The following is a 24399-nucleotide window of genomic DNA, read 5'->3' on the forward strand; positions in this document are numbered from 1 at the left end:
TCTGGGTTCTGTGCATGTGTGTGTGTGTCTCGTATCTGTGATAGTGAGAAACACTGTATTTAGGGGAAAGGGTGCTACAAACTGGGTGGCTGGGATAAACATAAATTCATTCTTTCATAGTTTTAGAGACCAGAAGTCCAGAATCAAGGATTCGCAGGACTGTGCTCCCTCTGAAACCTGTGGGGGGGAAGCCCTCCTGCCTCTGTCTGGCTTCCGGGTGGCCGTGCATCCTCGGTGAGGGGAGAAGCCCTCCTGCCTCTGTCTGGCTTCCGGGTGGCCGTGCATCCTCGGTGAGGGGAGAAGCCCTCCTGCCTCTGTCTGGCTTCCGGGTGGCCGTGCATCCTCGGTGAGGGGAGAATCCCTCCTTGCCTCTGTCTAGCTTCTGGGGTGGCCATGCATCCTCGGTGAGGGGAGAATCCCTCCTTGCCTCTGTCTAGCTTCCGGGGTGGCCGTGCGTCCTCGGTGAGGAGAGAATCCCTCCTTGCCTCTGTCTAGCTTCCGGGGTGGCCGTGCATCCTCGGTGAGGAGAGAATCCCTCCTTGCCTCTGTCTAGCTTCCGGGGTGGCCGTGCGTCCTCGGCGCTCCTTGGCTTGCTGCCGCATCACACCAGTCTCTGTCTCTGTCATCACATGGCCTTCTTCCTGGGTCTCTGTCTTCACATGGTGTCCTCCTTCCTGTTTTCCTCTCCTTCTTTCATGAGGACACAAGTGATACTGAATTAAGGGCTTGCTTGATTGCATCTCCGAAGACCTTATTTCCAAATACAGTCATATTCACAGCTATGGGGTTTAGGGCTTAGACAAATCTTGCGGGGACACAGTGCCACCCACTACATGTGCTTTGCCTGACTGCTGGAAAGATGGGTCAGGGTTTCTTCTGCCAGTGTGAGGAGATGAAGAAGTTGGGGTTCTCCTTACGATCAGGAGTCCCTGGAAGGAGGAGGAAGCCTCAGGTGGAGGACTTAAGCCTTGAAGGTCCTTTTTCTCAGATCTGTGTTTCCCTAAGTGGGGTCCCGAGACTAGTAGCGTCAGTTGAGAACTTGTGAGAAATGCCACATTCTTAGGCCCCACCCCAGACCTATTAAAGTGGCAACTCTGGGGTGAAGCCCAGCCACCTCTGTTGTAACAAGTCTTCTAGGTGGTTCTGATGCTACAGTTGAAGAACTATTCTTCTAAATTCTTACCTTTTGTCCTCACTGCAGTGCTTTCTGATGGGGTTGCGTGTGGATGCTGGTAGATGTTTTGGTTAAAGTAGACAGTTCTTTGGTCAAATGAGTTTGTATTGGTCGAAGTCAAACAAGCTCCTTGACTGGTTCTAAGCTTTTGATATGTTTTATGGTCCAAACATTGAAAATTTCCAGGAAGGGTAACAGTAGCATTTCGAAATTTCATTGATAACAGAACTGTCCTTTTTGTGCAGAGCATCCCATTGGACTGGTGTTCTGTAGAGTACACACTGGGAGACACTGCTCTCATCTGCATATGAAGGCATTCAACAGACTTTTTAAGAATCACCTTCTAAGAACCAGGCCCTGTGGTGGGGCAATATACCAGTGAAGACATGGTTTCCCTCTCCCTGGAACTGAGAACTTGTGCCAGGGCTGGCACACTGGAGGCTGCAGGCCAAGTCCGCCTGGCCATCTGTTTTTCTTATGGCCTGCTAGCTAAGAAGGGTTTTCACATTTTTTAAAGATATGAAAAAAAATTTTTAATGAAGGATATTTTATGAAATGTGAGAATTATATGAAATTCAAATTTCAGTGTCCATAAATGTTATTGGAACACAACCACTCGTTTGTTTACATTTTATCTCTGACCACTTTTGTTCTATGGTGACAGAGTTGGACGTTTGCCAAAGAGATTTTAGGCTCTGGTAGAGTCTAAGGTATTCACTCTCTGACCCTTGACAGAAACAGTTTGCTGACTCCTGGTCTCCTGAAGCAAAGAGGCTGTGGACAAGTATTGGCGGGTGCCTTGAGTGTGCTGGAGGAGAGGAGTACGGGGATCACATGACCGAAGAGCTTGCCTCACTGATGGTGGAGCTGGAGGGGCCCTTAGGGAAGGCTTTCTGGAGAGAGATCTTAAGGATGAGTGGGAAGTCTGGAATATGACTGGGTGGAGGAGGTTGTTAAAGGAAAGAGTACATGCAAATCCATGAGTCATAAAAGAGAACCACTCATGGAAGGAACGGAAGAAAGTCCAGTATGGCTGGAGAATAAGGAAGGTGAGGCCGAGAGTGGTTTCATACGTGATCAGATACCAGGCAGGAGCCGAACATCCAAGAGCGCCCTTGAAGGCCATCCTGAGGATTTTGAACTTTACCCTGAGAGCAGTGGGGCGTCGTAGAAGAGTTTAAGCACGGGAATGACATGAGTGATGGAGACTTTGCGAGGTCCCTCTGGCTTAGTGTGGAGGATGAATGGGGCTCTGGAGCAAGAGTGGACACCTTATAAATAATTATGAAGCTTAGCAGTCGATCAGGAGAGAGAAGGTGAAGGTGGAGAGAAGTGTGTGGTTTGGAGATGCAGACGCTTTCTGTGAGGCTCACTCCCCTCCTGCTGGGCCCTGTGTGCTCCGTGATGGCCTGAAGAACCCGCTTTCCTACGTGCTGGCCCGCATCCTCTTGGACCTGATTTATTAATAAGCACTGATTGCTTGCTGCGCACCTACTGTATGTCCATGAGTCAACAGTGCTAGTTGTAGAGATATATTTATGTAGAATATAAATTTATATTCTCTAGGTGTAGGAATTAGAATACATATATTCTTGTTATATATATTGATATTATGTAGATGTAGATATTTATCTAGAATATATATTTATGTTCTATAGATATAAGAATTAATAATATATGTAGTCCATTGAGTGTATTCTGTAGAATATATATATATTCTGTAGATGTGAAAATTGATATGACCAGGTATCTGACCTCAAGATTCTTAGTTGGGAGGAAGGATGGATACTTGAACATGATGAGGGCTGATAACCAGAGGAACAAGTCATACTCTGAGGGGACAGAGAGTAAGGGTCGGCCGAGCATCGCTGGGAGGTGTTAATTCTGAAGAAGCGATCTGGAGAGGCTTCGTGGTGGAAGTGGCTTTAAAAGAGTCTTGAAGAATGTGCAGGATTTGGAAAGGTGGGGAGATGTAATCAATCCAACTGGAGCAAAACAGTGGACTGTGACAGTGTGAGGTGTGTACGGGGAAGGGCTCGGGGAGCAGTGTGGCTGGAATGAGTGATGAGTGGAGGCTTATGGAGGGTGAAGAGGTGGTCCTGAGGCTCCTGATCTGGCTTGGAACTTGACCCAGACTCCTGATTACTTTAATGTTCTTGCCACCTTAATCGAGGCTGTGCTGAGACCGTGAGCAGCTCTCAGGAGTGAATCGGCAGGGCAAGGGAAGGCTCTGTCTTTCTCTGATGACCAGGGGCCTTGCGTACCTCATTTCATGACCTCCCAAGGCAGGTATAAAGGATAAAAACACACCCCCTCCCCACGACCTTGTTTACAGGCTCAGCCCCTTGCCTCCAGTCAACAGAGCAAACTCTTGTATCAGTAAGTCCTCTAGGGGGTGGGGGTTCCTAGCCCATTCATCCTATGGCTGGTCTGACTGCTTCATCTCTGCTTTGACTTTCTTCTGGGGGGTGCCTGCCCCCGCTGTGCCTCAAGACCAAGGACTTTCTCGTCCTCCCTCCTCCCTCCCTCCTTCCCTCCTTCCTTCCCTCCTTCCTTCCTCTCTTTCTCTCTGTCTCTCTCTCTGTCTCTTTCTCCCTCCCTCCCTTCCTCCCTTCCTCCTTTCTTTTTTCAAAACAAACAACTTTTTATTGAAGTATAGTTGATTTACAATGTTGTGTTAATTTCAGGTGTACAACAAAGTGATTTAGTTATATATATATATTATTTTTCAGATTCTTTTCATTATAGTTTATTACAAGAGATTGAACGTAGTTCCCTGTGTCATACAGGTCTTTGTTGCTTATCTATTTTCTATATAGTGTGTGTCTATTAATCTCAAACTCCTAGTTTAACCCCCGTTCTTTCCCCTTTGGTAACCATAAGTTTTTCTATGTCTGAGTCTGTTTCTGATTTCTGTTTTGTAAGTATGTTCATTTGTATCTTTTTTTAGATTCCACATATAAGTGATATCATATGATATTTATCTTTCTCTGTCCAATTTACTTAGTATGATAATCTCTAGGTCCATCCATGTTGCTGCAAATGGCATCACTTCATTCTTTTTTATGGCTGAGTAATATTCCATTGTATATATGTACCACATCCTCTTTATCCATTCCTCTGTCAATGGACATTTAGGTGGCTTCCATGTCTTAGCTATTGTAAATAGTGCTGCAGTGAACATTGGGGTGCATGTATATTTTTGAATTAGAGTTTTCATCTTTTCCAGATATATGGCCAGGATTGGAATTGCTGGATCGTATGGTAACTCTCTTCTTAGTTTTTAAAGGAACCTCCACACTGTTCTCCATAGTGGCTGCACCAACTTACGTTCCCACTAACAGTGTAGGAGGGTTCCCTTTTCTCCACACCGTCTCTAGCATTTGTTACTTGTAGACTTTTTGATGATTCTGGCCATTCTGACTGGTGTGAGGTGGTACCTCACTGTGGTTTTGGTTTGCCTTTTTCTAGTTATTAGTGATGTTAAGCGTCTTTTCATGTGCCTTTTGGCCATCTGTATGTCTTCTTTGGAGAAATGTCTATTTAGGCTTCTCATTTTTTGCTTGGGTTTTTTGCTTGTTTTGATATTGAGATGTATGAGCTGTTTGTATATTTTGGAAATTAATCACTTATCAGTCACATCGTTTGCAGATATTTTCTCAAAGGGTGCAGCTGACAAGGACTTCCAGTGAATTCTTTCTGGTTCTTGGTCCTGTTGTTCAGGGCTGTGACACAGGGTTATTTGCAGTCTGAGTCTTCTGTCGTGTGCCAGCACATACTTAATAAATGTGGGTGATGATGACAGGTCCCTTAAGAACAGTTTGGCTGATTTATTTTTAAAAGACTTCTCAAAAATTGTGAAATACAACAAATATACAGAAAGGTGTATAAAACATGAAAGTAATAAAAGTGAATAATCATGAGAAAATTCACGTAACCAGCTGGGTCAAGAAATAGAATATGCCGGTGTCCCCAGACTCTTCTCCATGTGTCCCTTCTCCTCGTCTGGCTTCTCCCCTTTGATGCATCAATGCTAAGAAATCCTGGTAACAGCTCTCTGTCTAGCTTCTGGTCAGAAAATCAGCTGCAGAAGAAGAAAAACAGAGCCTTGGGATTCAGGCAACCATCTGACCTTTCTTTCAGAGCTGCCCGCACAAAGGAGGTCCCGTCTCCATGAGTTCTAGGGGCCCGGCTGACAGTTGTTATGGAAACGTGGGCTGCAGGATGCCGGCTCAGGTGATGGCCACAGCACTCAGGCAGGAGCTCCCATCCTGTAGGGCTCTTCTCTCCTTGCAGTTGTTAGATCCTTATAGTAAGAGACTTCTGAGATTTAAAAGACGCTTCCTCTCTCGTGTTCCCTTTCTCCCGGTGCCCACCTGGTGCAGCCACACCTCAGCATGGTAGCTGGAGCACTAACGGAGGGAGAGAATGTTGCTTTTGGTCCAGGGGAGATTGTGGGTCCTCAGGTGAGAATATAGCAGAACTAAGAGTTCAGTAATAATTCACTAACAGACTTGACTTGCAGCCTTCCGACATTGTTTGCCAACTGCTTTTTCTAACAGTGGCCTTGGGCACCTCTCTGATTAGAGTTTGGATCTGTGGAAGGAGGCCCATCTGAATAGGCACGAGGGGAAAAACAATTTCCATCGGAAGAGAAGGCTGAAAGGCTTTGCCCTGTCTTCCAGGAGAAAGGTGTGTGCCTTTTGAGATTTCAGTTCTTGAATCACTTTCCCCAGTAGCTCTTAAATATTTATACTGAGTGCATCGCCATTAGATTTGCAAATTCAGAAAACTGGGGGCATAGGGAGGGCTGCTGTGGGGAGGGAGGCCCCTGTGTCCCCAAGTATGTGGGTTGCACACACTTTGCTTTGGCTTTTTCCTGTTGACTATTTCTGACTTCATCTTTGGGCTGGACCTGCTACTTTGTCAAGTGTGCCCTCCTGACAGAGGTCCGGAGACAGGGAAAGGATGTGGGTGCCCCGGGGGGTCGGAAGCCGCCACGTCCAGACACTTGGTGTCCTCTGTCTGGGTGGAAAACCTCATCTGAAGCCAGACTGGATCACACCAGTTTCTAAGACATTCTTCAACCATGTTAGGCAAAAGAGTCCCCCGCTGACAAGCTGGGGTAGAAGGAAACCTGATATAATTTTGGAAAAACCTTCTTTGAGAAAGAAGTTTCTCACAGCTGCTGAGCCTCTCCCCAGTGTTCAGGGTTGGAGGGGGTCCCAGGCCACAGGGAGGAGATTGATGGGTCCAGGGGTGCCAAGGGAAAGCTGAGACTTTGCAGTGCTGGGGTGCTCGCCATTCCTAACTCCCAGTTGAAGGAGAAGGAGAAGCAATTGTCGGAACTGGATAGAAAGAGAAGTCCCCTCCCCTCTCCCCCGGCTGTTGAATTATTGTCATTATTTCACATTAACAGCCAGGCCAGACTCTATTGTATTTGGCTGCTGTGTTGGAAACCCAGATCCAGGCTAGGGTTGTGGGAACCCAGAAGCAGGGGAGACTGGGGTTTCAGAGCCCAGCCAGGCCTCCGAGGCGGGTACAAGCTCAGAGCGCAGGGAGACAGGCCCCTCTGCAGACCCGGTGGTCTGAGCCTGGGCCTCACGCTGGGCGGCTGGTAGCATTGCCGGGTCCTGAGTAAATCTGTATGCCTGGTCACCTGGCCATCTTCCTGCCTCCCCAGGTCTGTCTGACCTGCTAGGCCTTCGTTTCCTGAATGAGGGTCATGTTCCCAATTGGGAAAGGCCGTGGGGGACGACCTCATTGCAATAGCTCTTTTGACCTGAAGCCGAAACCACATCCAAGTTCAGCAAACGGGAAGAGGTAGAAAAATATTCAGTTGGTGAGGTCTATAGGCACATATTGGATTAGGTCCTAAATCGTGGTAGAAATCTTCCTGGAACGGGACAAATCCTTTTGTACACAAGAACATTCATCTGTTTTTGACTGATGTGCCTGGTGAGGCATGTGCTTTTCAGAAGCCCAATGACATCTATTCTTGCTTGGGATTTAGTGTTTGTATTTCAAAATGTAGCTGCTCTGAGGGGCAGTGATGTGGGAGCCAGCACCCCTGTTCAAGCTTCAAGTCATGGAAACTGGCCTGGTGGAGCCAGGACATCCGTGGTGCCCGGGAAAGGGCTTGCTTTTCCAGTGCCTCCCGGGCAGACTTTTAATTTACTCAGTAGTCACTTGCTGTATGCCACGCACTCTGGATACTTAAAACAATGGACCTTGGCTTCGAGGAGCTTTCAGGCTCCTTGGGGCAATCTGACACGCATGGATGAAAAGACAGCTAAGGCTGCCAGCCGGGGCCTGTGCAGCGTTGCGAGAGAGGAGTGTATTGTGGGCACTGGAGTCGGGACAGGGGGAGCAGCGGGGGTCTGTCACCAGGAAGACGGCTTCACTGGGCCCCTGGGATTTGATGTAGCAGGATGAGGATGGCTGGAGAGAAATGCAGAGGGCATCCCTGGGGTGGGAACCGCTGGCCCAAAGCTGTGGAGGGCCAAGTCCTCTGAGAGGAGCCTGGTGGGTGAGGGGGCTTGGGGAGGAGCAGGCAGGCCTGAAGACCAGGCCGTGAGAGTCTGAGTTGTATGCCGTGGGCAGTGGGGACTGGGGAGAATTTTGAGATTCCAGAAAATGTGAACAGAGTGAAAACAAAGCACTTTTTTAACATGCCCTTAAATCTCCACTATGTGCTGGGCACTGTTCCAGGCTCTGAGGATATGGAATGAGCAAACCCGGCCAAGGCCCTGCCCTCCTGGAGCTTACCCTCTAGTGGAGATTGGTGGGGAATAAGCACCCCCGGGTATAATGTCTAGGCAGTGGTAATGGTTATGAGGAAGAGTGCAGCAAGCTAAGGGGATGGTTTGGGGCCGTGGTAACAGTGGCACTGTTTCTGGGGAGATTGTTTAGGTGCTGTGCATTTCCTGCTACAGACGGAGTGAGGGCTTCAGAACTCTCAGTGAGGCTGGGAACGCAGGACCCTGTGGTATGACCCTGAGCTGTGAAAACTGATGCATTCCGTTCTCCCCTGCTCTCTGGGCCTGCGCCAGCTGAGCTGTTGGAGCCCCGACGGACTTCATCTCCGTCCCCTGGGTCCTACCTTTCCTGGCCCCAAGGCTGTCCCCGTTTGACCTGACAGACACACCCTGGGCTCCATGTAGGGGGGCCTGGCTACTATGAGCATGGCCTCTCTAGGCCTTAATTTCCCCTGTAGCATGAGGACTAGGTGAGTGGTCCCTAGACTCTCCATGGGCACTCACTTAAACTTTAAAAATCATAGAGAATATCACAGGGTTGCCAGTTGTTTATTTTGACAGGCAAGAAAGAAACTGTCAAATGCCAGCTCTACCATCGTTGTCATTTCATTCAAAGGGCATGTTAATATCCAGCCAAGCAGTGATGACATAATGTCAAGGAAAAGGACAGTTCTTCCCTGGGGAGGAGCGTTGGCTGTCTTTCGCTGACACACACACATTATACTGTGCTGCTGTTTTCCATTTCCACGCTCTGTCCTGCACTGCTGTGGGGACCACGGGACCAGAGGGCCTGAGAGCCAGCCTCCCAGGATGCTTTGCTGTGGGGAGCCAGATCCTCTTCTTGGTCCTCAGGTGGTGATGGGGCTCCCTTCCTTCTTCTGCTTCTCCCCTCTTGACCCTTCCACTGTCTCTCTCTCAGTAACTCCTCCCCAGAAGTGGGGAACTCTCCAAACTGTCCTGGGCTGCTTTCCAGGAGGTGGGAGAGAGGAGGAGCCCGTGATCTCCCTGACCAGATGAACTGGTGCCTCAGACATTGACACTCTGCGTCTTTGGGTAGGATTCAGTTGTTCCCCAGTCATGTTCACACCCTTGTTGTGATTCCATCGGCCTTTTCCCCGCTAACTTGAGTCTTACAAGTTAACTTGGCTGTGACTTGGAGAGTTCTGCCTTTTTTTTTTTTTTTAATGAAAATGAGGGTCTTGGATTTCCTTTGTGTCTTAGTTATGCATATCCAGTCTGTCTTGATTAGAAACAAAGCTGGCCACCACTTTGGTGAAGAGGAGAGAGATGGGGTTTGCTGTCTGGCAAATCTGAATTCCCATCCTGACGAGCTCTTTACTAGCTGTGGGATCTTGGGCAGGTCATTGTCCAAGGTCACATAAGTGCAGACTCCGGCACTTAGTGGATAATACTGTTTACTGAGCTGTCCCCACCTGCTTTGCCTTCATCATCATGGTTGCTCCTCACAGAGACTCTCTGAGGAAGGTATTTGCAAGCCCGTCGTTTGGTTGAGGACCCTGAGGCTGGATGGGGTGGAGTGACTTGTGCCGGGTTGCATAGCGGGGGTACGAGGGGAAGCCAGAAGGCGGACTCTGGGGACAACACCTGTGCCTCCCAGCATTCTTGCACCGTCTCTCAGCCATGTGTGGACCTACCCAGTCTCTTAAATGAACAAGCTGTGTTTCCTTGAAGAGGCCCCCAACCTTTCTGTGACCCTAGGCTTCTTATTGAAGGAAGGGAATCAGCCTGCATAAGTTCTCAGGTCCCTCACAGCTCTGACCTCTACAGATCTATGACTCTGAGATGCATCTCATTAAAAAAACAAACCAAAAAACAACAGCAACACATTTTTTGAAGGGGTTTGAGTGCTCTCCTTGAAACAAGAACTCACACTGGATTGCTTTTCCATACAATGCCAGATTCTTCCTACGAGGAAAAGGGATTTGTATTGAGCGTATGGGCCTGAGTGGGATTTATAAGGCTGCTCTGCTAACCGTAGACCTTCAGAGAGCCTTAGTGCCTCAGTTGCCCATCTTTAAAATGGGCATAATAGTGCCTGACTTGCAACCTTGTTAACAGGATTAACCAAGAGAACACAAGGCATTCAGAAAGTTACATCCATTATCACTCTTTCTGAATTTACGGTCCTGCCTCAGACTTGCCTGCTGTGGTTACAAGTGCTTCCTCAACTGGAAAACAAATGTGATTTTCGTCTTCTGACTGGGGCCCCTGGGATGGTTTTCTTGCACCTGTGGTTCTTGAGCCATTCTCCCAGGGCAGGCTGCCCTGCAGAATGGCAGCTCAACCTCCATGTCTTTGCAGGTGAGCAGGCCTGCTTGGAACCGGCCCGGTCACTGGCTGAGCGATCAGAGTTGAGGTCTTGGCTGATCCAGTTCCAAGTCTCTGAGGTCCAGATAGTGAGTTCTGGACTGTCACTTACATGTTCCCATTTTATTAAGCTAATTGATTGAGAAGATGTTTATTTTGCAGACGTGGTGTATTGGCTGAGCTGGATGCATCAGTCCTGAAGTTTGAACTGATGGGTTGACTTACTAATTTCAAGCAGCAGATGTGGCCATTTGAGAACGCGTCTCACCACGGGATATGGTGTCTAATGGGTCAGTTTATTCCCAAATTGGCACCCCTTCCCCTAGGCCATTTCTCCAACTCCCTCTCCATACAGGGTTGATTATAACCAGATGTCTGTACTACAAAATTTTGTCATTTAGAAGCCATAGGGTATACGATGATTGTTTCAGTGCTAGTAATAAACAGCATTTTATAAGGAGATTCCATCTCTTCTTTGTACGTTTTGCCTATCCTGAGGCAGCAAGGAACAGATAAAAAGACATGGCCTTCGGTCTTAGAAGAGACTGGATTTAAATTTCAGCTCTGCCGCTTACAAGATGAGTGATCTTGGAAATCACCCAACCTCTCTGAGCCTCGTAACATTCCTACCTTGCAGGCTTGTTCTGAGGATTAAATAAGATGGTGTAAAACTGCCAAGGAGAGAACATGGCTTGTACAGACAAGGAGTCAAGGATTTCCTGAGAGCCAGCTGCCTCCCCTTGGTCCCCAGGGCACCGGGGAGCAGCTTAGAATGGCCCTGAGAAGGGCCAGAAAGGACCCCCATCCTCTCCCAGCATCTGACACCGCTGGGGTGGGGCAAGTGCAGGACTCACAGTCCAGATGTCGAGGTCCGGCGGTGTCAGAGCTAGACAGAACGTTGGGGAGCGTTTACACAGCCCCTTTGAGTTTGAAGCAAGGAAGCCTGAGGCACAAGATGGCCATCGACTCGTCAGAGGGCACCTGGCCTTTTTCTGCTGTCACCTTTTTCCTTCCGCGGTGACCTGTGTCTTCACACACAGCACGGGGGACCCCTAGAAGTGAAAATATGGACACTGCCCCTGGAAAGCCATAGCTAAAAATGCGCGTGATGACGAGGTGTCTTACCAGGCAACACGATGGTTTTCTGACATCCCAGAGCAATTGGCTTTGTCCGAGCTTCTTTTTCAGCTCCTGCAGCCCGAATCTGTAGTCACCCTGCCCCTTCCCTGGACGTGTAGCCTGTAGTTAGCAGATGCAGTAGCTGCTGGATGGGTTCCTCTGGCACAAACGCGGTGCCCCAGGTGCACGTGGGGTCCCGGGGGCTGGATGAGGAGGCCTCAAGGTGCAGGGGAGGCTCCGTCCTGACAGGCAGAGGTCGGATCATCGGAACTTCCCAAGGGCAGAACCGATTCCACCACCCGCTGACAGCGGTTCCTGTCGGGGGCCCGAGGCTTCTGGTGCCTCGTTTCCCTGTCCCTGAGTGCCAGAGTACCTATCTCTTCCCTCCTCTCCCTTTGCAGAGCTCTCACTGTGAAAATCCCAGCTGGTGGTGCCCACATGCTGCTTTATTTGCTTGAACTGCTTGAGGTAATCGGCCTAATCCCTCATATGCAGGGTTATCGGTACCTGGGAGAATCCCAGGGCTGGGCCACCTTTCCAGGATATGAAAGAAGCCGTTGGGGGCAGGGGAGGGCGTTTTCCTCTTGGCCGATTTGGAAGGAGTCGGGGGAGGGGGGGGCGGCTGGAGGACCGTTTCCCAGCCTTTAGGCCTGGTGAAGACCTGACGCTGAGGGACAGGATGGTGGCCTGCACGGAGGTCCTGGAAGCCCCATGGGTTTATAGGTGTTGATGCTCAGGCGTTTCTGGGTCTTAGGGCACAGGATGCCATCATCATTGCCATGAAATAGAGCCTCTTCTAAAAGCTGAAACAGGCCTATGGGTTTTTACTCAGTGGATTTCAAACGTTTCTTCCTCAGAAGACCCCTTTACTCAGGTGCGGTCTAGTACAGAACCTTAATAGGTGAAAACGGCTCAACGTAGTGGTGCTTTGATTTTCATGGGGGCCAGGGGCCTTGCCGCCTCTGCCGTCCCTTGCTAATCCACTAAGGCACCTGACAGAACACAGTGCTGGCCTCTAAGGGACAGAAAACTATGGGTTTAACCCACTGTTTCCCCTCATTTTCCAGATGGGGACTCTGCTCACTCAGAGAGGTTAAGCGACTGGCCAGGGCCACAAAGCGTGTGCCTGGCAAAGCCGGGGCTAGAATGCAGGCCTCCTAACTTGCAGCCCAGAGCTCCTGGCCCTGCTACTATCCCTCTAATAGGCGACGAGGACTTACGGACTCCTGCTTTGTGGTCAGCTGAGGGCAGCTGCGCGCCAGGCTGCTGGGTCGGTTTTGCTGGGTGAGAGGGGACAGGGAGAGGCGGGGGGCTGCTGCTGGGGATGGGGTGAGGTTGGGGGTCTCAGGCAGACTGAAGCAGGATCCGTCAACGCAGGCTCAGGAGAAATGGCTTTTTGATGTCGACCAGGGAGATTTGAGGACCAAGTGGGACTGTGAGACACAAGGGGAAGACAGGTGGAGGTTTCCGGGTCCTTCCTTTCCCCACAGCCCTCTGGAAGTTGAGCACCCAGGAAATGCCCCTTAGCACCAAGGCCCTGGGCAGAGAGAGGTGCAGGCCTGGGGCTTCCAAGGACGGGAGATGCTCTGGCCGCCGTGAGTGCCCCACCCCTCGGGTGCCCTGGGCCCTGCAGTCTTGGGCCAGGATTCCCTGTTAAGGATGCAGATGGCATGAGGGAAGCCGGGAAGCCATCTCGTCCTTCAGCAGCATCTGTGTAGAGAACCTCAGTGCTGAGCAAGAGACCACGTTCATTTCCCATCTGCTGCTCTGCTCCACGAAGGGTGGTTTTTGGTTCCAAGCCGGTTCTTGGTAGAGAAAAAGAACCGTGTTCCTCTGTCCTTGTTTTAACCACCCTCTTAAGGCACAGGGACCTCGAAGAAGGGTCTCTGCAGTACACGCAGCAGAATTAAGAGTTCCTGATGGTAATAAGCCTCTCCTGGGCACTTTGTGACAGCCCGGAATCCTTCTGCGCGCGTTATCCCCGGGAGGAAGTCAGCTCAGGTGCATGTCTCTTCTTGGTGTCAGACAGCGGGGTTTAAATTCCGACTGTGTCTTCCTGGGCCAGCTGCTTAACCCCTCATCTGCCAATGAGCGCATTCAGACCCGCCTCGTAGAGTTACTGTGATGATGCTGGTTATCGTTACCATCATTACTTGTTAGTAATGTTACCTACTCTAGTTATCGTGCTTGCCAGCAGTTGACTTCCCATCTGCTACAGCTCTCCTTCCCTCCCTCCCTTCTTTTTATACTTCTACCATCCCTCCCTCCCTCCCTCCTTCCTCCTCTCCTTCCCTCCTTCCCCCTTTCCCCCTTCTTTCCTTCCTTTCACCAAGATGTATCAAGTCCTTGCTTAGTCTGAGCTCGTAATGTTTCATTGTTGAGGATACAGCGGTGAACAAAAGAGACGAAAATGCTTGCCCTCGTGGAGCTTACGGTCAGTCAGTGATGATTAAAGTCTTCAGGCTGCCAGGTGGTGGGATAAATGCTCTGGAGGAGCGTGGAGCATAGATGAGGAGTGATGGGATCGGGGAGGGCTGGGGGTGGGCAGGGAAGGTGGGCAGGGAAGTGCTCACCCATACGGTCAGGCTTTGAACAGTGTGAGGTGAGGGGGTAGCCAGTGCAGTCAGCCCCAGCTTGGAGAGGGCCTGGAACATTCTGGCAGCACAAGGAGGCCAGTGCAGCTGGAGCGAGCAAGGGAGTGAGTGGGAGGCTTGTAGGATGACGGCAGGAGCAGGCAGATTAAGGGGTTGCACTGTGTGAAGTCTACGGCTTGTCCTTCGACTGGGATGAGAAACCCCAGGAGGGGGTCGGCATGGCAGCGACATGATCTGACTTACATTTTGAAGCGTGGTTCTCCTCCCAGGCAATCACTGATTAAACAACTTCCCTTTCTAACTGACATGTAACTAAACCCGAGGCAGACTTGGAGCTTTGCAGCGAGTGGGTGGCCTCAGCAGGGATGATCAAGGTGACTCTGGAATCCTCCTCCATCCCTACAGGTGTGGTGCCCAGGGTGGCCTTGGCACCTGGGGGTGAGTGAGCCCAGCTGGGCAGGAGTGGCAGAGGCTCATAGGGAGGGTGTGGCCGACACAGCGGGCCACCTGGAAGGACTTGGCAATGCCAACATTCTGTTCGTGCCCAGGGAGATAACCAGGCCCTGCCCAGCAAGGTGCAGGCAGGTGGGGATCTGAGAGTTGAGCCATGATGCCATCTTTGCCCACCCTTCATAAAGAAGTTGGTACTTTCAGAAAGTGCTGTGCTCCACCTTACCCCAGATTATATGGCGGGATGTATCCCTATTTACAGAAGAGGCTTTGAGAAATGAAATGACTTGTCCAAGGCCATCTAGAGAATCTGGACTTGGGTATCTTTTGATCCTCAGAGCTCTTCCTACCACACCACAGACTTGAGGCTCCCAGTATACTGGGTCCAGTGAAGGAAGGGTGAGAGACAGAGACAGCGAGACAGCCTGGATCTGAGGACCAGAAGCGGTGGGGTCCTGGGGTTAGCACAGGCCTGCTCTCCCACGCTGGGCCAGGGCAGCTCCCGCTGCTGGGGAAAGCTGGGACGTTTGAAGATGAGACGTGTTGCCCTGTGGGGCTCCCACACCCAATCCCCCATACCAGGCCAGGTGGAGGTTTCCGCTGGCCCTGGGAACACTTGGGCTCCAGATTGCAGGCTGGTGAGGCAGGGATCTGCTTGGGAGTGATGGGTTCCCTTGGGCTAGATTTGGTGGAATCATCCTCTTGGGGAGGCAAAAAGAAGGAAGAGAAACAGAGCCAACTGGGGGTTTGTGTCCTGGCTTGGTGGTTCCCAGGTAGGCAGGGTGGCACTGGGCTGTGACGTCCCTCCAGGCCCTCCGTATTCGGGGTTGGCATCTGAAGGCATGGCTGAGCTTCCTTCTCAGGCTTTGGTCTTCGACCTGGTGCTTCGGGGGAAATGCCCAAACATCCAACAGGTACGTGCTGTGGACAGTGAGCGCCTGGCAGGTGACTGTGGTCCAGTCAGGCCTTTGGCCGCAGGGGACATAGTAGGGGCGAGGCCCTCCGTGGCCATGTCAGAAGTCACTGAGGGGGACGGCGAGAAGGCAAGAAGGGGTGAGGCCACGTGCCCAAGCCCGGCCTGAGAGAGGCCGCCCGTGTGGGCCTGCGATGGCAGGGGGCTGCCTGCCAGCCTGCTCCCGTGTCCACGCAGCCTCCTGTGCTTGCAGCGCACCCTACAGCCCTCCGCATCCTCCAGTCCGGCGCTGAGATTAGAGACTGTCAAGCGTGTCCTCAGGAGGCAGCTGCGGCTTCTTTTGCACAAGACTCTGGTGGGAGACAGGGCAAGACGGAGCCTCGGGAGGGTGGCCGCGACTGGACCTCCGCTTTCCAGGACATCCCCAGGCCCCGCCCAGTCTCGTCTGTTCCCTACTCCTCCCTCCTCCTTATTCCTCTCTTCCCTCAAAGGCCTCCTTTTCTCCGTTTCAGAAAATCTCTGATGGTCTGTCTGAGGCTAGGGTAGCTGGAGCCTGTAACTGGTGGAGTTCTCTCTTACACACACACACACACACACACACACACACACGCTCTCTTTTTCTCTCTGTCTCTCTTTTTTCCCGGAGGATGAGCAGGAATCAGGGCCAGTTCACTACTGACACCAGGGGGAGCCTGTCTGGCCCAAGTCAGGAGTCCTCCCGGCAGGGTGGCGGGGTCCTTCTCTACAGTGGGAAGTGGAAGGTGTGGGGATGGATGGACGCCCACTTGGCGGGGCACAGGAGAGAAAGCAGTGTACTGGGACCTGGGGGGCAGCCTCCCTCTGGTCCTCAGTCGCCTCATCACAATAGGAAGTTGGTCTAATGGAGCTTAGAGTCAGAGGGATCTAAGAGGTCACTTGGTCCAGGGGTGACTCTCTGCAGGAATCCCTGCCCCCACTGTCCTGGGGGAGTGCCACACAGCTCCTGCTGGAACCTGTCCAGAAGTTGGGCATCTTACCTCCTGGTGGCCTGTTACCTAGTTGAAGCCTCATAGCTGTTAGAATCGACACTCATTTATCCTCTGTTCTGTAATTACTTATTACAGTGTCCCTCACAGAGCCCCCAGTTGACGGCGTGGTTTTGACTGAATATCCTTGGAGCCAACCCGTCCCACAGCAGCTGTAACTGTCACGCCCCAAGCCCTGTGCTGAGCACTAGTGCATTGCTTATCTGACATAAGCTTCACCACCACCTTCCTGGGGTCTGCATGCCTGTCCCCATTTCACATGCAGGAGGCTGAGCTTGTGAGCTAACATGTCCCGGGTGGCCAGCTTGTAAGTGGCAGAGCAGACCTAAGGCCAGATGGGCTTGCTGCTTCCAGCCCGAGTTCTCAGGCTCTGTGTGCCTTCCCCCGAGAAATACCTGCTCTCAGTTGGCCTGTCTGTAAAATGGGGATAATTCCACCTGCCTGTCGTATTTATTACAAGGTCTAAGCAAGGTAATGCAGAGGAGGCACTTAATTTTTACTTGCTGGCCCCCAGTTCTGGCTTGGTAAATGGTGGTCAATCGCTATTGTAATGGGCTCTGTTCCTTACCACTCCTCCCCCCAAACCCACCCCGTGTGTCCCCAGCAAGACCACTTAACCTCTCTGGGCCTCCGCCCCCTTTCTCTGGAGCAGGAGTTACACCTGCTCCCGATGAGGGATGCTTGGCCAGAGTGAGGTCAGTGGTGCAGAGGGCCTTTCCCTCCAGGCCGAGGAGCGCTGACGTGGTGGCCTGGCGTCAGGCTCTGCAATGTGCTCGCCTCCCTGCTCCCCCAGCTCCCCACCTCGAGTCCTGCCTCCACAAGTAATTAATTATGCTCACAACATCTTGTGTAAGCAAATAATAACGAGAGCATTATCTCCCTTTAGTCCGTGTTTTTCCTTGCCTATTGTAAAGTAATTAAAATAATGAATGACTTGTAAAACAGTAGGTAAGAGGGCTGGCAAGAGAGCTTATCTGCCATATACCTCTTGTGCTCTGAATTATTGACGCATGGAAACCACTGTGACTGGAGAGGACTCCCTGAGTCCCGGCCCTTTGCATGCCATTCCCTCCTCCAGGGTCAGCCAGGATTGAGGAGCAGAGAGCTAGCTGGTCCTTCAGGCCCCCAGGCTGTGGCCCTGGACCAGCTCAGAAATGTCTCTGGGAGGCACTGCTCAAAAGGAGCCATAAGAGCCTCTGATTTGAGGGTCTTCTCTTTGCCCTGATCTCTTCCTCGTCTGGGCGAAGGGAGAGGCCAGGATCGAGCTGAGGGTTACGATTCATGTTCCATTTCACATCGGGGCGGTGATGATCAAGCCAGGTCAGAACGATTACAGGCAGTGGTGCTCGAACTGGGCTTCCCAGAGCAGCAGCAGCAGCATTACCTGGGAACTTGATAGAAACGGGGGTTTGCAGGTGGGGCCCAGCCCTCTGTGTTTTCACAAGTCCTCCAGGTGGTTCTGACGCTGCTGAAGTTTGAGAACCACCGCTAGAGTGTCTGCGCTTCCAGGAGAAAGAGGGAGGTGGTGAGACTAATTCATGAAACGCGTACTGTGTGCTGTTGGACACTATCTAATCCGACCAACACCTATGGGGCAGGCAGTATGGTCCCCATCTTACCAGGGACGGACAGGAGACCTGCATCTACACCTTCAGTTACTAAAGGGTGCCACGCATCAGCGTCTCTGTCTCTTCCAGGACACCCACCTTTGCAGTCTCCACGTGGCTGAGACTTGGGGCCCTAACAGGTCATTGGGACTGGCCTTAGGTGGCTTGGGCAGCTGGCTCCACAGATGTCAGCAGGCGGCCCCCAAATATGCCCCCCTGTGCCCCTGCCCCAGGCCTCCTTTTTGACTATTCCAGCGCTGGAGGGGCCAATACACTTGGAAATTAAACATGAGCGCCTGGTGTTACTGATGTTCCGTTTGCCCAGCGTCCCTGGGTCGGGGTGGCTGGCGGGGGAGAACCAGGCATCAGGAGCAGCTTCCTGCCTGCCTGCAAGTCCCCAGGAGGATGACTCACTCAGTGCCTCCCAGCTCTCCTTTCCTCATTCTGGCCCACCCCCACTCACTGCAGATCAAGATTTTCACCTCTGCCTTTGGATTTTCCTCCTCACTCCAATTCACAATGATCCCCAGGGTCAGTTTGTTTTGTTAATTCTAGCATTTTAAATGATGAACATAATTTTGCTGGCATCTTTTTAAACATCTGTGTCTGCAAAAATAATCTCAGTGGTTATTTGAATAGGGGGCCCAGTTACATTTAAATTTTAGACAATGAATGTGTTTTTAGTGTAAGTATGTCCCATGCAATATTTGGGACATACTTATACTGAAAAATCATTTGTTGCTTAGTTGAGATTCAAATTTTGCTGGGTTTCCTGTATTTTATCTGGCAACCCCTAAGCCCAGGCTCTATAGTGAGTGAGGGGCTGACATTTATAACCCTTTTTATTCCTTCTTTCATATTTATTGAGCCAGCCATATACTAGGCTCTCTTTTAGGCACTCAGGATTCAGCAGTTGGGGGAGGCAGACTGTAAATGAAATAAGAGAATTATGGAGTGTGTTAGAAATTTTAAGTGCTTTGGAGAAAAACAAAGCAGAAAGGCAGTGCTGTCAGAAGACAGTTGGAATTTTAAAAGGGTAGCCAGAGAAGAAGTATTGAAAAGGTGATATTTGAGCAAAGATTTGAGAGAGGTGAGGGAGTAAGCCATGACCCTCCGTGGGAGAAGAGTATTCTAGGCAGAGGGCACAGTGCACGCAGAAGTGTACGGTTTAGGACCCCATGTGGGGCTCAGTTATCTGATGAAGTCAGCCTTGATCCTCAAGCACATTTTTAGCTACAAAGGGGAATTTATTTTCTCCTGTAACTAAACAGGTCTGGTGTGGATTTCAGGCACAGCTGGATCCAGGTGTTCAAATGATGACATCAGTATTCTGCCATTTCTAGTTTCCTCTGTGGTGGCTTCATTCTCAGGGAAGGATTACCCTTCTTATTCTTTCCAGCAAATGTCCCAGGCTTGAGTCATACTGGGTTGGCATGGGATCGCATAACCATCCTTGGCCCAATTGCTGTTGCCAGAGGGGTGGACTGATCTGATTGACCAGTCTCCATTTCTGGAGAAAGGGTGGACCTTCAGTCCCTTTTGAACCACACAGACTGAGATGAGGAGGAGGTGGGGTTTTTTTTTTTTTTTAGGAAAGTAGGGTGCGTCTGTGAGAAGGGTATGAAGGCTGGGCAGGTGGAGATTACAGAATGCTGACCTCACTTCCTGTCTAGCCACTCCGTGACCCTAGACAGGATGGTTTCCCTCCTGAGTTTTATGACTTTTTTTCTTTAAAATCAGAAGAGAATAATTTTATTCTTCTTTCTTTCACAAAGATATTTTAAGAGGAAACAAAGGAAAGATCCTTTTTAAAAAGATTAAAAAAAAAATCAAAGCCATAATCCGTCCTTCTTCCCAACCCCTGTACCTTCAAGCCAGTGCCCACCTCAGCGGGGGCCCGTCTAGCTTTGATTCTTTTGGGTAGGTTGTGTTTTTTAAATCCACTTGGTGGCTACGTCTCAACCCTTGTTCTCTCTGTTGCCAGGAGGCCCAGAAGATTAACAATGGCTCAAGCCAGGCGGACGGCACTCTCAAGCCAGTGGACGAAAAAGAGGAGGCGGTGGCAGCCGAGGTCGGCTGGATGACCTCCGTGAAAGACTGGGCGGGGGTGATGATATCTGCCCAGACGCTGACCGGCAGAGTCCTGGTGAGTCCCCAGCTCCCTCCTCACACGAGGAAGTCTGCTCTCTGGTCCGTGATCTCTCTGTTTATGGGGATGTGATGTTTCGCCGCGTCTTCTCCAGGCCATTGGCTGTTGGGAGGTGGGGGTGAAGGGCGAGGGCTTACGTGTGGTCATATGGTCGTGGGGGGGTCTTGGTGCACAGCTGAGCCAGCGATGTGTGGGGCATTTGCAGAGCGGGCCACTGTTTGGGGCAGAGAGGGTCTGTTGGAGAGGATGTAGAGCATTTCCTCTGCTAGCAGAAGAGGTGTGCACGTGCACACGCACAGTGCACACACAGACACACACGTGCACGCTTGACAGTCTTGGAGAGGAGAAAGGGTCAAAGAAACGTGTGCTCAGGATTCTGCAGAGGCTCCATAGATGCCGGAATCCAGGGGTGGGTGGGTGGGTGGGTGGGTGGGTGTGTGTGTGTGTGTGTGTGTGTGTGTGTGTGTGTGTGTGTGTGTGTGCCTTCTGAGAATGTTACTGTTGTCCTCTGGCCTCCAGAGTTTTCTAGTCTCCTGCCCTGTGTGATCAGGGTCCTGCTCCTGGTAGAAATCCTCAATCATGCTGGTGGTGAAACTCGTGGGCAGCCCACCTGAGACTCCTGGCCCCGTGCTTGGAGCGTTGCTCCTGTGACCTTGCTTCTGAGGAGGCTGTCTCCTAGCCCACCTGCAGCCCAGGCTCGTCCTGCCCCTCCTCTGTGCGTTTCCCACATTCTCTCTGATCTGCTTGTGTGGGGCTTGGCTTCACTGACGGGCCTCCTGAGCTCCTGCTTCTTGGCAAGGATTGTGGGTGGTACAAGCCTGTAGTGACCAACCATCCCTGTTTACCTGGGGGGCCTGGGACATGGTTCTTTGGGTGCAAAGACTGGGAAAGTTGGGGGCGAACAGGCACGAGTCAGTCACCCTGGTCAGGCCAGGCTCCTGCCGTAGGTGGGCTCCTTCCCTGGGTAGCCCTGCCCACCAGCTTTCTTGAGTCTGATCAGAGTCAAGAGTTTCCCTGAGAAGGATGTCGCATTCCAAATAACTTGTCGTGATTCGGGAAGCTGTTTTGTATGGGCTGCCCTTCCTGGACCTGATGCTGGGGCACGGTCACGAGTCATTTGGCTCAGAGGTAGAATGAATGGGGGTTTCCAGATGGTTGGGGGGATCAGAGATCAGGCAGGGAAGCTGGAAGATAGATGCCATCGCTCTTGATGTTTCATGGCAAAAACTCAGTGGAAGGTGACCATAGATGTTGGGAGATGGTGAAATTTCACCGATCAGAAGCCTCCTTGGGGGAAACTCCACATTATGTTTGGGATAAATATCTCACAAACTGCTTGAGGGAAGGAGTAAGTCACTGAATGTCATGCTTGAGTCACAAAGGTGGTGGCCTAAGAGCCTTCAAGGAGAACAGGGCTCTGTTAACTGAGGGACCAGTGGGAGCTGCGCCTTCTGAAGAATCTGGGTATGAAGCCCTGGCTGATGGTAATTGGTGGCAACATCGAAAGCGGAGCAACTTAAAGCTGGGATTTGGGAAAGGAGGAGAGAGAAAGTGCTGAGGCCAGTTGCTGTGTGGAGGAAGACGGAGGGGGACAGTCTGGGTCAGTGGGATCCACGAGAGACTGGGCAGCCCTGAGTGTCTCATGAGGAATTGAAGGTGGCTAGTCGTGGGCTGTGCTGTGTGACCACCACCCTCATCCCCCCTCCAGAGCCTTCTGTAAAGTCCCTGTTGCTTTTTCACACTTGTGTGTGAGTGCATTCTGTGTGGAAAACTTAAGGAGGTTGAATTCTGGGTCTGGGCATTCACGTGGGATGAAAGAGAGGCAGTGCATTCTCTGTGTACGGTGGTGATGGATGGGAAACAGCAGACAGTTTGGTTGTACACATGTGCTGCCTGGTGCTTCCCTGTGGCCACCGAGGACCATTCTGATTACCTTCAGCAACATCATCTAAGAGATACATCTAAGAGATACTGAACACCAACTCTGGGCCAGGTGCTTTTTCATCCCCGTGAAAAACAAGGCATGATCCTGATTCCGTTGCACCGTGGATGGAAGCTATTGAAGGAATGTCTGGAGGAGAAATGCTACGAATACGCACATTGCGTGTGAGTGTGTGGTGGGGAGGCTGAGTGGGGGGAAGAAGGGGGTCAAGAAAGCCTTCACAGGGCTTCATGGGGGGAAAGCCTTTGAGCTGAAACTTCCATTTCAAGATGAACCGAACACATTTGATGATAGCAATGATATCAAAAATAAAAACATAGCCGAGCTTGAAAGCAAGGGACTACGTAGTGGGCCAGAAGCTGAGAAGAACACCTAATAAAACAGAAGGCATTTGAGTTGAGCTTGGCAATGTGGGTTAGGATCCTGAAAGTCAAAGGAGAGGAAATGATTCCACAGTGGGGGAGCAGCAGGAAAAGTGCATGGTGTGCTGTGGGAATGAGGCCTGGGCTGCCAACACAGAGGCACCTGAGGGGCAGTGAGACTGGGAAAGTGGGCTGGAGACAGCTAGTCAGGTCTTTAAATGCCGAGCTTAAAGACTTTGGACTGAATTTTGCAGGAAAAGGAGATTTTGAGGGAGGGGCATCATGATTGGTGATGGTGCCGAGAGAAGCACAAATGGGCACAAATGGGCAAGTTAGAGACTAAATTGGTGAGGCAGGAGCTCAGGGATGCTAGGCCGGTTGGGACAGTGAGCTCCTGGGTCAGGACACAACAGGAGAGCATTGCTGCAGTGGACCCGGTGAGGCAAGGCCTGAGCTAGCACCATGCAGCGGAGGCAGGTAGGTGATGTGTGTGATATTTGGAAGTAGAAGCCCCAGGCCATGTGCACCCAGCAGCCACCTGGATACTACTGCTGACGACGACATTATTAAGAGCATCTTGGGAGCCAGGCACTGCGCTAAGCCCTATACATTATAATCAGGTCGAAGGGCAAGGACCATGTTGTATTTGTTGTGTATCTCCCATTTTGCTGTTGTGTTGTAGGGGTTCATGACGAGGAAGCCACAAAGCCAGTCTTATCAGTGAATTCATGTCCATTTTACAGTTGAGAAAACCGAGGCCTAGGAAGGGCAGTGAAGTGACAGAACGAGGCTCGTACCTGCAGGCCTCCAGACTCCCCGTCCAGTGGTCTTCCCGTGTCGTTACTTCCCGTTTGAAGATAATACCTTCTTTTTGAAGCCCCTGTCAGCTCTTGCTATGGCTATGACCTTTTGACATTACTGTCTCTGAGCCAATTAGGTCCTGAGGCTGCTTGACCTGATCCTTTTAACATTTGTGTGGACAAGCATGGTGCACCCAGGCCTCCTTGCCTGGGATTGCCCATGAGGCTAGCTGCTCTCCGAAGGTCTCCTTGGGGAAAATGCTGCCTGGGCTGCTCTGGTGCACTCAGGATGGAGCAGTCCCACTGCCCAGAGAGCAGGCAGCTCAGAGTTCAGGCGGTACCTTCAGAACAGGCCTCTCCTTTAGAGAAGGCAGGTCCTTGCTCTGAGCAAGGAACAGATTTCATATTGCAGTCTCCATGCTCAAGGGAAAGTACCTCTGCCTGTTCAGAACTGAAAGCTGTGTTTGTCCTGAACTGCCCCAGTGTTTATCCTTGCAACAGTGGGACTCAGGCGAGACTAGACACCAGCTGTGCGGTTTCCCTTTTCCATGTTTAATGTGTTTTCCTTGACGCACAGCTCAGGAGCTTGGGCCCTCCACATCTGGGCCCCTTTCTCACCTGTCTCATTGTCACAGGTGAGAGTTTCAGAACCAGGGCATGGTGGGTAAGGCCCAGCTGGGGAAGGATTCACCAAGACAACCTCAGCGTATCAGTAGATTCACTGGTTGTCCAGGATCTCTCAGATGAGCACGTCATTCATTCAGGAAGCACTTATTTCTCACCTGCACCAGGCGTTATTCCAGGCGCTGGGCACAGGACAGTGAGCACCTGAGATCCAGGGTGTGAATTATTTATGTTGAAAAGCTAGATAAAAAGTTGTAGAGCTCAGTGTAAACAGTGACAGGTGCGCGTCACCATTTGCAGGTGCTTTTAATAGTTAACACTTGGAGCTTCATCATCAAAGTGAGAAACAGTCCTTGACCAGTTCGCAGAATATCCTGTCTTTGTCTTGTCTCTCTCTCTCCTCGGCACTCAGGCTTAGCTTTACAAAAACAGCAGTACTGCATAGGGCCTTCTCTAGGAGCGATGGCTGAGGGATTCTGTGTCAAAGTGCACCCCCAAACTGTCAAGGATTACTGCTTCCCTTATCTTTTTGTAAAAGTAAAAATATTTATTAT

The 24399-nt window shown here is 51.0% G+C and overlaps 1 protein-coding gene across 15 annotated transcripts in view; it reads left to right on the plus strand.

Annotated features, from left to right (window-relative positions):
* The window catches only part of KCNMA1 (potassium calcium-activated channel subfamily M alpha 1), a gene marked incomplete at both ends in the record, with an annotated part of 740839 nt that overhangs the window by 201492 nt on the left and 514948 nt on the right, over window positions 1–24399 (plus strand). For 11 of the 15 annotated variants that reach the window (XR_013824326.1, XM_079900389.1, XM_079900388.1 and 8 more), the window contains one exon: window positions 19953–20114. Coding sequence is in view for 14 of the 15 variants with exons in the window: in XM_079900389.1 (XP_079756515.1) it covers window positions 19953–20114 (162 nt within the window). Of the gene's footprint in view, window positions 1–5536; window positions 5867–10354; window positions 10551–19952; window positions 20115–22056; window positions 22268–24399 lie in introns of those variants that run through there. The other 4 variants (XM_079900386.1, XM_079900395.1, XM_079900392.1 and 1 more) reach the window with 4 other exon arrangements.

Source organism: Stenella coeruleoalba (assembly GCF_951394435.1).
Source record: "Stenella coeruleoalba genome assembly, chromosome: 16".
Taxonomy (NCBI): Eukaryota; Metazoa; Chordata; class Mammalia; order Artiodactyla; family Delphinidae; genus Stenella; species Stenella coeruleoalba.